We start from the raw sequence: 16,345 nt of genomic DNA, 5'->3' as shown, positions 1-16,345 counted from the left end.
TTCATCTTTGTTAGCTTTACGTGGCATTGTGTTGTATAAATTATCAAAATTAATATTCAATTTTTAACTTTTATCTCTTTTAGCTTTATATGAAAAGGTAATGAAATTCATGTTTTAACTTAATATACATGTACTTAACATTCACTGGTAAACATATTCTTGCACGCATATAATATCATTCACGCTGATTTCCTACTGGTGCTTTTTGTGTGCTTATGACTTTTTTTTCACATCTTTGGTGTACTTTTTTCACATAAATAGATTATCTATTGCAGATCTATTTATTGTTTTTTTAAATATTTTTACATATTGTTTATAATTTTGATGTGTTGTGTTTTCACTGTGATATATAATTTATATTTATGTTATTAATCTATCTATTGTTTTTATATTTACATCCTTGGTGTACTGTTTTTATTGTGTGATATTATTTATTACAGATCTATTTATTGTTTTTATATTATATATTGTGATATATTATTTATACATGTATTATCACAGATCTTTCTATTGTTTTTATATTTACATCTTTGGTGTACTGTTTTCACTGTGATATATTATTCATACATGTATTATTACACGGATCTATCTATTGTTTTATATTTACATCTTTGGTGTACTGTTTTCACTGTGATATATTATTTATACATGCATTATTACAGATCTATTCATTGTTTTTATATGTACATCTTATGTATACTGTTTTCACTGCAATATATTATTTATACTTCTATTATTACACAGATCTATCTATGGTTTTTGTATATACATCTTTGGTGTACTGTTTTCACTTTGATGTATGTATATGAGGTAATTGTTATTTCACTGCTTTTGTGGTAGTCATGGAGCGAGTACCTGGGAACTAAAACGTGGGAAGGGTGCTTTCTTCATGACTTCCTAGAGGCAGTGGTTTAATTGTTACCACTAAAAACTTGTTTGGTAAACCATAGTTGTTGACTCTGTAGGCCTATTGTCTAGATAATCTTGTATGTCATATTTACACAAACAAGTGAATTATCCAAATAAATTTATTCCATTCGTATCATATACGTATATAAGCATATATTAAGTTTTCTCTTGTTGTTCAATCGATTTGGGACCGTTCCATAGATGTAAGGCGTGAGTTATGCTTTGACTAATTTCAACTCGCAATTGTGAACTGGATGATGAGGCATTCTTCGTATTTTTTCAGAGGATCATTTCTATTTTTGGGACAACAGGTTGCAGTAAGCTGGAATTTTCGTACTTGAAAAAAAAAATTCCGTGCAAGTATTTTTCTATAACATATATATGGACCACAGGGGTTTGACGATGGGCTTGGATTTTATTTCCGGGTTGTTGATAATCTCGCGAGAATGGCGCTAAATATAAACTGCGAATAAATTCAAAATATCACGGAAATACCTTGTGTTTATATTGTTTATTTATCCGCTATAAAGTTTCGATAAACAATTGGTCGTTAACAATCATTATCAGACGGTCGTCACGCTACTATATAAAATAACTTATTAAGTTATTTTATATTGAAAAGCGTGCCAAGTGGCGGAAAAGGGGGCTGCATGCAGAGTTACATATAGGTCATATTGATTGACAGTTCAGTAGTAACAGTAACATCAAGTTGTTTCCGACAAAAATCATGTATGCTCCATGAGGAGAGGAAAATATTGCAAATATCCAGTTGATCTGAATAACTGGTCTATCCCAAATTGCTGTCTGTATCATAAGGAATATATGATGAGATGTCGCGTTGGATCCAAATATCAGATATCAAACTGACAAGGAGTTCAACTATTGTAAACTTTATTCAGACTTTAGTCATTTTCACATCATCAGAAACACAACAATTGAGTGAATATATTTTACATACCCGGTAAGGTTGACAAAGAAACCATGCCGCCCTTCAGCCAAGTTCCCTCAGAATGTCTATCACAGCTGATCCCTTTTTCTTACCTACAAAATTGATAAGTATCAATTCAGTAGTGGCTATTTGAATTCCGAGTAATATCAGCGGATTAATTCGATACTCACAGCAATTAATGCCTTTTCTTCGGTCTTTAAATTTCCGTTTGTTTGCTGATTACATTTATGATTCATAGATTATCAGCTGATTTACTGTAATCAATCATTCTAGTGCGATTTTGATATTACTCTTAGTTTCGCTTATTCGATGAGACGCCATTTTAACCCGGAAGTAACTCGATACTGACATGTTTGACATGCATCGAAAATGTAAAATGGAGGATGGGATCAACCGGTCTCTAACCATCTTCACCCGTCAAGGGATTCGAACCCACTACGCTAAAGCTGTTCGCCGAACCCCTTGACCTCACGAGTCGTTGGAGTCGTTACTAGCCGACCAGAATCCGTCGTACCAATCACAGCGCTTCTTACAAACGACTTTAGCCTTCTATTAGTTTTCCTGTTAAATTGACCAATCAGCGAACGTTTTACTGAACAAGGAAGTATTTCACAAATCGATATATGACGTCACGCGCAACAGCGCCAGTAATGAAATCACGCTTCGTGAGGCCAGGGGGCTGGTGGAAGCGATTTCGGGAGTGAAACCGGACCCCTGGCAAGCGAGGATGGTCTCTAACTGAAGGTAGATAGACCGGCAACCAGTCTAAAATGAAGACAGAGACCGGTTACCAGTCTTATGCAAAGATCAGTCACGAATAAAGATTTGAATTGAATTGAATGAATTCATTGTCGAGTGACATGGAACATCTTGCTCATTGAACATGGCGGATGTATTGAGCGTTTTGAGGCAATATACAATTGCACAAAAAACGATATCGAACAAAGATGACCAAGTTATATTCGGAGAATTTGCGTGGCCGAAGTCTGCAAAAACTAATTACTTGGTTTGGGGGTAAGCATGGGTAATTTTCGGTATATATAAGCTTAAAAAGAAGGAAGTCAGGTGGATATTTCACTAACTAATGCGATATCTCAAAAACTAATGAAGATAATTCAAAAATTTAAAAAGCATATTGTTATTTGAGCCTAGTTACTAACTAGTTAAGCTATATCCATAAAAAAATTCAAATAGCTCCAATCTTACTGAAAGAAAGCTTGTTGGAATGGGGAGGGCTCAAATAACAATATGCTTTTTAAATTTTTGAATTATCTTCATTAGTTTTTGAGATATCGCAATATGAAGTTTGAAAATTTGAGCAAAAAGTGTCTTCATGTTTCAATACACAAAAACTGTGACCTAAGAAGGCAATATTTCATGTAAACAAACTTCAATATCTCTTAAACTAAAAGAGATAGACTAGAAATTTAAAGAGCAATACACTCATAGCACTTTCAGGTGACAGTTAAAAGACCCAAAATTTTTATCTGATTCAAAATGCCTATGGTTTCCATGGAAACCAGCCGAAAAATGGTAAAATAATGAAAATATCGATGTTAGATCAAAAGTTATGATGTAGAAAGGGGATAGAATAACTAATGTCTATTTATTAATTGATGAGACCTGTTTTTCTGGGATATTTTGCTTACTTTTTGGGGTACATACCTCATTTATGTCTTAACAGAATGCCAAAAATCGCGGACAACAACTGAATATCCGATATATTTCCAGTTCTGTACCAATTAGATGGATTGGCAAAAAGACTCCTTAAGTCCAGTTGAATGAGAGAGAAAATCCTCCATTTTGTCAAATTTCTTGGATTTGAACATTGTTACCATGCCTACACCACCCTGATTTAGTTGTTGAGACCCCACAAGAAAAATAACTTCATTTCGTAGGCATGGTGACAATGTAAAAATTCAAGAAATTTCACAAAATGGAGGATTTTCTCTCTCATTCAATTGGACTTAAGGAGTCTTTTTGCCAATCCATCTAATTGGTACAGAACTGGAAATATATCGGATATTCAGTTGTTGTCCGCGATTTTTGGCATTCTGTTAAGACATAAATGAGGTATGTACCCCAAAAAGTAAGCAAAATATCCAAGAAAAACAGGTCTCATCCATTAATAAATAGACATTAGTTATCAATAGTTTATGTTTGCCCTAAGTTTATCTAGGAATATCTATTATTATATAGATTATTATTATTAGGTTTCCATGGTAACGGCAAGAAAAAATGTGAAATATTGAGAAATATTGATATGATTTCAGATTAAATTATTTTTTTCACTAGGCCTACATAATTTTTGAAATGAATAAACATGATTATCAAGGCCTGTCAGTTAGGTCTATAGCCATAGGCTCCTATTGCAAATTGATTTAAATATACCAATTCTATATATTATTTGCTAAATGAATTTTAGTTAAGAAAAGCAGAAAATTAGGCTTGGCCTAGCTCAAAACGCTTAAATTTGAAATATATTCATGATATCATAATAAAATCAATCAGTTTAGAAACATAAACCAAGCAATAGTAATAATACTACTAATAATAACTAAATAATAATCCATTTGTTTTGTTTTGAGGTAAATTTCAACAATATTTTGTATATATTTCAATTTTGCTGCTTTTGGAAAATCCCCTCGGGAGCCTCACTGTCCCATCACGCGCCTCTATTTTTGCCCGTCACAAGCCTTAATTCATCCCATAAGACGCCTCCCTCTTTCAACAGCCGCTTTACCGACGGGAGCGTAGTGGCGATCCGCGCGCAAAAAAAATTTTTTGCCGATCATTTCGCTAAATCTGTCCTTAATATTCAGAAATATAGTGATGAATAATTATGAATCGGAAAATGAATACAATAATTCACCGCTAGACCGTTGAATAATTGTTGAATATTGATCTCATCACGAGCAGCGCGGCGCGTCGTCATTCAATAACAAGTGCCGGCCGCCATTTTGTATCGCTCGCTTCAACGCGAAACTTAGACATCGACTATTCCGGCAGCGATCGCTCAGCCCCGACACGAAATAAAATCATGCGGTCTTCAGTATTTGAATTTTAAGATCCTAAACCTTCCGATTCCTGATGATTCGTCGCTTATTCCGGGTCCTAAGCTGACTAATTTTGCTCTTGAAAAAGGGTATATTTCGATTTCTATTTTCTTCGACTAAGATGCGGATTTATACACTAAACCAACCCCCAAGTGATAAAGATCGATCTTATTGGTTGGTTCCAAAAGATTTTAGCTCATTTGCATTGATAGACAGGTTTTATGAATGATTTTACTACGCGATGTCAAAACGCGTAGTAAAAACGCGCATCACACTTTTCCTAATCAATAATGGTCGTAACAATCGATAGTGGCACCCCGCGCGGACATGAACATACCTAACTACTTAGTAATAGTAGGGCTTGTTTTGTCACAATTTGATAGCGAAGTAGCTATTCGTACGGACACGTACGAATAATTTCGTAGGCTATTCGTACGCACCCATACGGATTACTCTGGAATGTTCGTACGGGAAGGGATAGGGTTAGGGTAAGGTGAGGCTGTAGGCCCTATGTATTTGAAACATTGGGCCTACTCTCAGCGAGCTCGGTGGTCTAGTGGTATGATGCTGCGCTAGTAATTTACTGTCCCGGGGTTGAGTCTCGCTCGATCCGCTCTATTTTTCTCTAACTCTATTCTCCACACTTTCCTTGAATTCGCGCAACTCTGTACGCATGCGCGGCGTTATTCAGCCAATCAGCGACAGTTATTAGCGTACAGATCCTAGTTCCGTACGAATAGCCTCCATAGTAATCCGTACGGGTCCGTACGAGTAGCCACAGCGATTTGATGCAGGATTGATGCATAGCCCAGGGGCTCGCATCAGAGCACAGGGACTTTACACAAAAGGATTTTGACCCCAGTATCCTAGGTACTATATATAAAAAGACAAGGGAGCCAACTCTCCGTCAGATCGGTTGATAGGTATGTCAATCTAACAGTTCGTAACTTCGTTATTGATAATCCAATCCGCTTCAAGTAAGATTATTCTTAAAGATAACAAATTAGCGCTTCAAGTAAGATTATTCTTAAAGATAACAAATTTCTGCGTTAGACTGGTTGGTTTGAGAAGGATTTGAGTGCTTTGAGATTGTTAAATCGTGCGATTAATCCAAAAAAATCGGTCTAGGCAGAAATTTGTTATCTTACTTGAAGCGAATTGGATTATTAATAACAAAGTTACGAACTGTTGAGGTGACATACCTATCGACCGATCTGACGGAGAGTTGGCTCCCTTGTCTTTTTATATAGGCCTATAGTACCTAGGATACTGGGGTCAAAATCCTTTTGTGTCAAGTCCCTGTGCATCAGAGTTGTAGGTAATGTACGTAGGGGTTTGGCGATGGGCTTGGATTTTATTTCCGGGTTGTTGATAATCTCGCGAGAATGGCGCTAATATGAACTGTGAATACATTCAAAATGGAGTACGGTCAAGTCGGCCCACTGCCAACTAGTCCTTTTTGTCCCAACCAACTCGGCCCATTTCCCGCGCAGTTTAAATACAGAATACATATCGCTAATCTCGATTTCGAATCCCTGCCGGGGAGGATGGTTTAATACGGACAAAATTTTATCGTCATAAAATCTTAACGTGATATTTTTGTATTTTGTAAATTTCTTTTGAAAATAAACTTAATCATTATTGTAACGCCAAAGGAAATTGTTAGTTTGTTAGTTGTTGTGATTGATTTCAGTTCACTTGGAGAACTAATTTGCATTGTTTCTTAAATCAAGAAATTATTTAATTAGTCAAGACTGATTTCAGTTCGCTTGAACTAATTCACATTGTTTCTTCAATCTAGAAACACAGTTGAACTAATGGAATTTAGAAAATTAGTCAGCACTTACTCCGAGTGGTACTGACAACTAAGTCAATTATATAATCATGGATGTGTAATCTATAAATGCGTTCATGTTATAATTACTAGAGGAATTATTTTATCGGAGGAGCGCATCTGAACTGTTTTTATAGCCTAGGTACCGTTCAGTACGCCTGATGATGGCTAACAGTTGTTAGCCGAAACGTCGCTCCTCAAATATAATCATTCTGATATGGAATTTTTCAATCTGGGCTTCATTATTGTGGGATTTCTCTCGTTATCATCATACACGGGTATTGTGTATCTTCTCGTCTAAACTTTTTGTTAAACCTCATGGTGGGATGGAACATTTTAAAAAGTTTATTGGTACTGATACTGGTACTCCTATTCAAGGAACAAAAAGATCGTTAACGTTCCCATCCTTCTTATTTATTTGCTCTCTAATGTATTTTCTTTATCTGTAACAATAAATCACTTGCCATAAGGAAGAACAGTATTATTTTCGGCCGTATGGATTCACGATTTGTGTAATTGATCACTCGGCCGTCATTATTTTGTGTTCTTGGTATTTCCACGTAATTCTATGACTGGCAACAAACGAAAAGTGTCATTTTTGTCCTGATGGATTTAGATTTTGGTTTAGTTTGGATCATTTCTTACTCTTGATGTCTTTGATCATTAAATACAATGTCTGAAGACAGGGAAGCAGTGAAAAGTGGCAAGGACATTCCGTGGAAGTGCATTCCTTGTCGTCTACAGGGGACCTTACCAGCGATACCCCAGCCAAAAAGTACACAGTTATCGTTGGGGACTGGAGCTGCACAGAGAGGGCGAGCCTTTGCTTGTCAACTGATGATGCCTTTCCACTAGTCCGAGAACCATCGATATTAGAACCGATGGATTTCGATGAATCTTCAATCATGGACCCTGTACCAATAGAGGTTGAAGAGCCAATGGATTTTGATGAATCTTCGATCAGTGACCCTGTACCCAGAGAGGTCGAAGACGAGGAAGAAATTACATACACGAAGGTATTTTGTCAAAATTACTCATAAATTGTTTCATCTATATAACGTTGAAAAAAGATTAGTATTTCAATTTTTATTTATTAGCCCACTTGGGACTTTAGTCCCAGCGGGCTATTGCGTTCACTTTTCGTCCGTCCGTCCGTCCGTAGACAGAATCCAGTTATTTTGGTAAGTTTTGAAGACGCTTCAAGGTAATGTCTTGATATTTGGTTTATACATGTATCTACCCTAGACACATCTTCAGCCCAAAAACTGGCCCTATCAGAATCAAGATGGCCGACTGGCAGCCATTGTTGTTCGCCAAAATCAGCACTTTTTACACATTTTCGAAGTTTACGAGGGAAATTTTGAAGACGATATGATCAATTACCTTGATCTTTCGAATATATTTGAATCTACCAAGGGCCCATCAGCATAAGAAAAATTGGGTCCATCTGACTCAAGATGGCCGTCCTATGACCTTTTTAGTGCCCAAAAATGTCAATTTTGGCCAGAATTCTAGGTCCTGTAGCTTCCTACTGGTTTGCCATTTCTCATTGCAATTTGTGTTGGGTATTCTTTGTAAAGGGATGTTTTATACCTGAGATAGGTATTTTTGATCCACCAATTATGACGCAATTGGTGGCCATCTTGGTGTCATTAGTACTCATTCGTAGGTGGGAAAAAGTTTTTCGACATTATATTGTTACCTAAGCATATTTTGTTACAACAATGAATTAGAAAGTTGTAGCGCATAACGTGTTCTATGATTGGGGTGAGTTTCAAGTTCATTGTTTTTTGTATATGGCCACCAGGGGGCGTTGAATAATACAATATCTTAGTATTTCTATATTATATTTGTACCAATACATATTTTGTTACCGCAATCAATTGCAAAGTTGTAGCTCATGACATCATCTATGATTGTGGTGAGTTTTAAGGAAATTAGTTATTCTATATTGTCACCAGGGGGCGTTGAATAGTAGTATAACCTGGTATTTCCTTATTATATTGGTACCTAGGCATATTTTGTTACCATGATCAATTGCAAAGTTGTAGTTCATGACATGTTCTATGAATATGGTGAGTTACAAGGTTATTGGGTTTTGAATATGGTCACCAGGGGGCGTTGAATAGTAGATTAACTTAGTATTTCCATATTAAATTAGTAACGAGGCATTTTTTGTTATCACAATCAATTACAAAATCGTAGCTGCTGACATGTTTTATGATTGTATTGAGTTTCAAGGTCATTGGTTTTTGTATATGGTCACCAGAGGGCGTTGAATATTGAAATTGTTAGATTGTTGAGCATTTGAAAGCACTTCCCAAGTGGGCATGGTGTCCCTGGACCCCTAGTTTTTTATTTGCGTTCATTTTTCGTCCGTACATCAGTCCGTCCGTAGACCGAATCCAGTTATTTTGGGAAGTTTTGAAGACGCTTCAATGTAATGTCTTGATATTTGGGTTAAACATGTATCTACCCTTGACACATCTTCAGCCCAAAAACTGGCCCTGTCAGAATCAAGATGGCCGACTGGCAGCCATTGTTGTTTGCCAAAATCAGCACTTTTTATATGTTTTTGAATTTTTTTAGGGAAATTTTGAAGACACTTTGATTAATTGTTAGTTGTATATGGGGAGCGTTGAATATTGAAATTGTAAGATTGTTGAGCATTTGAAACCACTTCCTTAGTGGACATGGTGTCCCTTGTCCCCTAGTTTCAGGTATCATCTTCTTCGCAGAGAGGACAAGACAAATTGTTCGATTCACTGGGCTTCTCATTCACAAAAAAACGTGCAACTTAAGGCTGGCTTATGTTATTGCCGATTATTAGCGGCCTACGAGAGGCCGCCAGTTGCTGCTCTTTCGGTTCGACATAAGCCGGCTTGCAACGGCAACCCGACGCCTACCGACTCGTCGCAAGCCGTATCCGGCTAGTTGCCCATGTTCTACTCCGGCCTACGGTAGGCGGACAGTTGCTTTCGATCGCAGCTGACATAAGCTTATCTGCGACGCAACGGAACTGAGCCAAGGGGTTCCAGCCAATGAGAGACCGCATATACATAGTACAAATTATTACCGCTAGTTAGCGTCATTCGTAATTAGTCATAAACTTTCAAATAGTTCAAAACGTAAACCAAACCTTCAGCATGGCAAAGGACTGGACTGAAGATCTAGAAACGAAATTGGTAGAATTATGGTACGTTGTATTCAAAACAGAATCAGAAAGAAATCTATTAAAGAAATAGCTTTTCTAATAGAAATATATTTCCTAATAATTCAAATTTATTCTCAAAATGCTTATCGCGTGACCATTTGAGCCGTTGCAGTTGCTAGTAATCGCAACCGAAATAAGCAGGGAAGCAACTGGGAGGATCTCATATCCCACTAGTCGGCCTCAGATGCTGCGAATCGGAGCGCAGTCGACATAAGCTAAGCTGCGATCGCGGTTGCTCTCAGTTGCATTGGTAGGCGTCGCGTTGCTTGTCGACATAAGCCAGCCTTAATTCAACAGTTCATTGGAGGTGCTCTGTAAGAAATAAGCTCATAAATTGCAAAGCATCTTTGATACAGAATGCCACGGAATACTCAAGACTTTCGGAGCACAATCATCCTCCAGGTAGTTCATTAGATTTATCGAATCAGTTTGATATTTTGAGGGCGGCACACAGAAAGTGAAAGTTTTTGAAACGCTATGGAAAACACAAATGAATGCAGTTTTCTGACCCTAATTGTAATTGAAATGATCTTTGAAGAATTAACTTTTGTTCTTTTAGGTGCCGGTGTCGCAGTAGCTGCTAGGATTAGCACAGAAGTGAAAAAACGGGCGAAAGAAAAGGTCTTTCGCTCAGCTGCGACAATCGTAGAGCAGGTGATGCGTGAACAGGTCACCGACGAAAACATGGCCATTGATTCTGTACCAGCTCCCGATAATTTGGCGAGACAGGGCAACAGAGCGCAACAAGGCCAGCGACCTGATCACCCGAATGACTTGCATTTTCAGTTGGGAACTGATTTCATTGCCAACAGGTTTTTCAGAAAAGTTATTTCGGTCGGTAAGTATCGATCTATTAGCATTCTCGCTCAATCATTAATTTGAGTAAATAACTGAAACAAACAAACTTTAATATTGAAAAATAAACACAATCGGCTTTCAAAAAATCAAGCAAGTCAGAGTATTTTCTACTGCTTTCATCATATATAATATACTTTTTTCAGATGACAGGAGACACCTCATATTTGCAACACAGAAGCAGGTCGATATTGTGAAGGGCACCAAACGTTGGTACATGGATGCAACATTCAAAGTCGTCAGACGGCCATTTACCCAGCTTTTTAGCATTCATTCATTTGTCAGATCTGGGGAATACACCAAACAGATCCCTCTTGTATTCGTATTAATGTCTGGGAAGAGAAAGAAAGATTACAAGAGAGTTTTAAAAGCTGTGATGAAGATGTTGCTCCACACAAACACCCGTAAGCGAAAGCTTGTTGATACGTTTTATAACCTGGGATTATCAATCTCTTATTATCGTGTTCTGAGTATTTCTACTGAGCTGGGAAATAAACTATGTGACAGGTACGAATGTGACATTGCTGTTTGTCCCCTGAATCTCAGAGCCGGTCTATTCACGACAGCTGCTGTTGATAATATCGACCATAACCCAAACAGCACAAGTGTCCATGATTCGTTCCATGGTACAGGAATATCATTGTTTCAACATCCTCTTAATGAAAATAGCAATCGGTCGCAAGTTGACTTCGAGCAGCCAGCAACAGTCATTAAAAAGCCTGACTTTCAAATGTTCCTGATGAATATGGCAGGGTTCTCCCAGTGTCTGGTTTCAAAGAGGATTCAGAAGTGCCACCGATTGACGGTTTGAATAAATGTTTAGTGTATCTCAATTCCTCAACCTTTGGAAGTAGAGTACCGGTGTGTATCACATTACCCTATCATTATCAACTACACACAATATATGCACGATATTCTAAACCATTCACATTCAGTTACTACCGTAGACTCCTCTCAACTCAAATCCTACTTAGTCGAAAGTCCGTTAAATTTAGCATATTTTAAAGTTTTTTTCCCGTCTCCTATGTCAAAACATACATGTAAATTTCATCTACTCGGAACTATTTTTGACCAAAATTACGTTTCAACTCCTCCCTACTCGAATATCAAACACACGTATCGATGAAAAAATCATGCATGTGTTTACTTCTTTAATTAGTTGGTTACCGATAGTAATTCATACAAGATCCACGCTGCACTAAAGTCGCTCACATTTAGTTATTCACAATCTCCAGCATGGCTAGCGAAAATTTACAGCCTGTTGCCCATATCCATGCTCATTGATTTTCCTAATTTGCATATCAATTAATTATGTCACATTATTGTATATGTTTCAGATGGTTAGATCACACTTGTGATATGTTGAGTAAAGATAAGTCTACTATCAGCTAAGTCGTAATGTATCATGGGCGGCATATCATGCCAGAGAGTTGAAACCAGCTTGTGGTAGCGCGGTAGTCACATCCCTTCTACCTCTATTCTATGACAAGGCACACTCGGTAGCGATGATTTGTCATGTGATGACCGTCGTGAAAACAGCTGTTGACTGTTTGAATCCTGGCCAGGTTCATGTGCTTACCGCTGACCAACCATTATATACACTTGCCAAACTGATTCAGTGGTGCTGGCCTGACATGTATTGTGACAATCCCATGGTAGTGATGTTTGGTGGTTTGCATATTGAAATGGCAGCGGATAAGGTTCTTGGAGACCTGCTTGAAGGCAGTGGTTGGATTGGCTCTCTTGTTGAAGCAGGTGTTGCTTCATCTGGTCATGCAGATTCATGTTTGAAGGGATCACAAGTGACCCGAACTAGATGGGCTCACCAGGTTACTACTAGTGCATTGTACCTGTTCATGCTCGATACATATAGTCAATATTGTACAGATTTCAAAGATGGAACGAACCAGAAACAAATGTCATTAGATGAATGGCGAGTTGTTAGGTCTACAGAAAGTCCACAGTTCAAATTTTGGTAGCTCATCCTAGATCTAGAGTTATTTGTTTTCTTATTCATTCGATCCATAAGAGCAGCTGATTTCTTACTATACATCGAGTCCCTGAGCAAGATTGTGCCTTGGTTCTTCGTTCTCGACCACCCGAACTACGCACAGTGGATCCCTGTACATCTGAGAGATATCGTAACACTCCAGAGGAAACATCCTGAAGTCTGAAGAGTTTCGAGCTGGGTACTTCACAGTGAAAAAGACACAACGCTTCATCTCCAACATGGCTATTGACCAAGCTCATGAACAGAGTAATGCACTGGCGAAAAGCGATGGCGGCGCAGTCGGCCTTACAGAAAACCCTGCAGCACTGCGTCGCTGGCTGGTTAATGGACCAGAAATTTCACGGATTGTCGGAGAGGATGAATCAACCTCCAAGACAGATAGGGTTGAAACTCCTCATCATGAGCAGACAAAACACTTACAGCTCGCATTTCGTAGAGACGTTTCATCGTTGAAAACTACAATAGTAGTCATGGGAAATCCTTTCATTGACAAGAGTAAGAGTTTAAATAAAAAAGGTGAAATAAAAAGCTCAACCTGAGGCTTATGTGAGGGAGGGAAGTCTTTTTTTACCAATGCCAAACCAACACCGGTAATGCAACATATGCAAAACACTTAATTAGAATTTAGAAGCTCCCTAGACCTATAAGATCAAACTATATAGTCACATTTAATCGAAACTGAGACAATGATTTTCATGCTTCCTCGAAATGATGGAAGATGAAACGAACTCTGCCTCTGTTGTTGTCACTGTATAATGACAATGTGGATTACCAGTAGGTACAGGATGAGCATATAAACGTCTCCAGAAAAAACCACTGCCATACACTATAAGATGATTGATGCTTTGCCGATGCGGGTGAGCGCATTTGGCTTTTTATCTTTTATTAGGGACTTTTTAGCCCACTTGGGGACTTAAGTCCCAGCAGGCTATTGCATTTATTTTTCGTCCGTCGTCCGTTCGTAGACGGAATCCAGTTATTTTGGGAAGTTTTTGAGACGCTTCAATGTCTTGATATTTGGGTAACACATATATCTACCCTAGACACATCTTCAGCCCAAAAACTGGCCCTGTCCGAATCAAGATGGCCGACTGGCAGCCATTGTTGTTCACCAAAATCAGCATTTTTTTACACATTTTTGAGGTTTTTGAAGGAAATTTTAAAGACTCTGATCTTTCCTTGGGTCTTAGTTCATTTTCCCTAATTGTCTGGAACTTCCAAGTTTCTAGACAAAGTCACAAAGTCCCTGTACCATTTTTTATTATAACATAGCATTGACAAAGCTGGACTAGACGTATCGGCCCCACTCCGCGCGATTGCGCCACCCGGCGGGATTTACGCGAAGCAGCAAACACAAACATGGCCACTCTCTCAATTTTCAATGATCGAAATCGAGTGTGCATTTCAATTATTTCGTTAGGGTTTTAAGGCACAATATAAGTTGATGATGTGATATGGCGATGTTAATTAATGATAATTCCGCAGTGAAGCTAGTCACGAACGGTGCCGATTGAGTGTACAGCTGCCAAAAACACTGAAATGTGCGTAGTTGCGTAACTATTTGCAGTGAATTGCAGACGAAACATGAAGCCTTAACGGCCATTATTAAAAAAATTATACCAATCGCAATTGTAAAATAAAAATGAGATAGAACCTAAGTTAAAATTCTGGCCATTTCTAAAATGTTATTACTAATTTTTAGTCCGTGCCGAACGTTTAGTTTTCCAACAATAATGAGGGGTGGTAGGTGGTCATGCAATTCAAGTCATCATTTATTACACGTTACTTCCGTGTTGTTGAAAATCTCGCGAGTCCTGGACCAAACCCCATTGAACGATGTGATCTGTGTGCTGGCCACAAATGCACTACACTACCCATTACACACTCCAGTACCCACAGCTTTAATATATCCATCCAAATATTTAGAGTGTCTTTCTTCCTGGATGCATTCATATTTTGTTATCAACGTCAAATAATTTGTAATTAATTATCTTGTTAATAACTTGTTAAATCTTTAATTCAGAACTGGTAAAGATGGCATAGCGAAGGAATATTACACATTGGACTGTATTTTATTTTTATTGAAAAATGTCCAATTGGCACACCCACTCTATGTTCGTCAGGCAGCAGTAAGTGCAAATATTTATTGTAAAGAATGCATGAGGCCAAAACAAATTATATGTGTGGTTGCAGTAGCCGAACATGCTGAATTGAAAAAAGTTGGCAATTTTTAGGTTATCATATACCCCTTCTAAAGACAAGTCACAAATAATGCAAAAATTACACTAAGATGTAATTTTTAGCAAACCTATGGTTCGCTTTTGCTATCACTCGCTGATGACGTCATGCTTCCAATGCATTTGCCTATCGCGAAAAATTTCAGTAAAACGGGTGGTACACTTTTTATCTAGATGGTCCTGAGATCTGATTTTTTTATCAGAGGTGTAATATAGTATCTATTTTACAATCTGAAAATTTCATAGAATTCTGAACTCGTGTTTTTGTGAAATAATCGAAAATATACCAAAATCGAAGCAAATTGCTGTTCTTTTTGTATACATGCATTTCTGTGAAATCAAAATAGACCCGGACTGCTAGTACTATAAAGTTTTGGGTGTTGTTCCAACATTTTCACATAATTTTAGCTGGAAAAACGTCTGGATTTATTTCCAGGCTGGTCTAAACGCAGGGGTCTGGCTCCCGCCTAGCTCTCTAATAAGCTCAACCTATGAACTATCGTTTCTTGGGTAGATCCAAGAAATATGGTAGCCTATTAGGAACATTTTTAAAATTCCAGTGTGGACAGAATTCGCCGAATGGTGGATTTTTATTTTAAATTCGAATCAATCGAGATCAAGGTTAAATGTTATTTCATAATATTTCAGTCGCAATGTTGACATTTTGTTTCAACAGATCAAAGTTTCGGTTTCTTTGATTATATTTGCGAATGACCCCGATGCGTCTCCGTACACTAGACACCGCGCGCTACCGCATTTCCTGGTTTATTCACACGTGTATTTCCACAGTATTTCTGCTCATTGAAGGTAAGATATTCTATGAATAATGATTGTCATTGGTCCTTAGTGCCCTGAAAATGTCTACTACAACAGCAAGATGTTAGTACGGGACCGACGGACAGGATATCAATCCTCTTGTCTAGTATTACACTATGAATTCAATTCAATGCAATTTTTAATTTTCACTTTATTTCTATTGATCTTGCGCAATGTTTTACAGACACCGGTACCCCAAGAATGAATCACCACCTCGACTCATTGAAGCAGGAATTATAGATTTTTCAAAAAACACGTTTCAACCAATATTTTAAGACAAAACTTCTGATATGATTAGGCCTAGCTCCTATCCTATCTTTTGATTGTTATCTGAAAATAAATATGGTTATTAAAACAAGAGTTGCCGTTTGATTTTGATCGCTCCTTTGAAGGTTTGAAAGGCAATGTGTATATCGATTTTCCTCTTCCCATCACCAGCCCTTGCAATAAGACCAGCATCTAAT

General features: G+C 37.8%; 1 protein-coding gene across 3 annotated transcripts in view; it reads left to right on the top strand.

Moving 5' to 3' along the window:
• The first annotated feature begins 2,531 nt into the window (after positions 1–2,531).
• LOC141908094 (parafibromin-like) overlaps positions 2,532–16,345 on the top strand; it is a 139,057-nt gene continuing 125,243 nt past the window's right edge. The window contains exons 1-2 of one of the 3 annotated variants that reach the window (XM_074797927.1): positions 2,532–2,872; positions 14,852–14,957. In XM_074797927.1, coding sequence (XP_074654028.1) covers positions 2,742–2,872; positions 14,852–14,957 — 237 coding nt within the window. In that variant the 5' untranslated portion in view covers positions 2,532–2,741. The remainder of the gene's footprint in view (positions 2,873–14,851; positions 14,958–16,345) is intronic. The other 2 variants (XM_074797928.1, XM_074797926.1) reach the window with 2 other exon arrangements.

Source organism: Tubulanus polymorphus, chromosome 7, assembly GCF_964204645.1.
Source record: "Tubulanus polymorphus chromosome 7, tnTubPoly1.2, whole genome shotgun sequence".
Taxonomy (NCBI): domain Eukaryota; kingdom Metazoa; phylum Nemertea; class Palaeonemertea; order Tubulaniformes; family Tubulanidae; genus Tubulanus; species Tubulanus polymorphus.
This window is presented reverse-complemented; position numbering and strand designations above follow the sequence as displayed.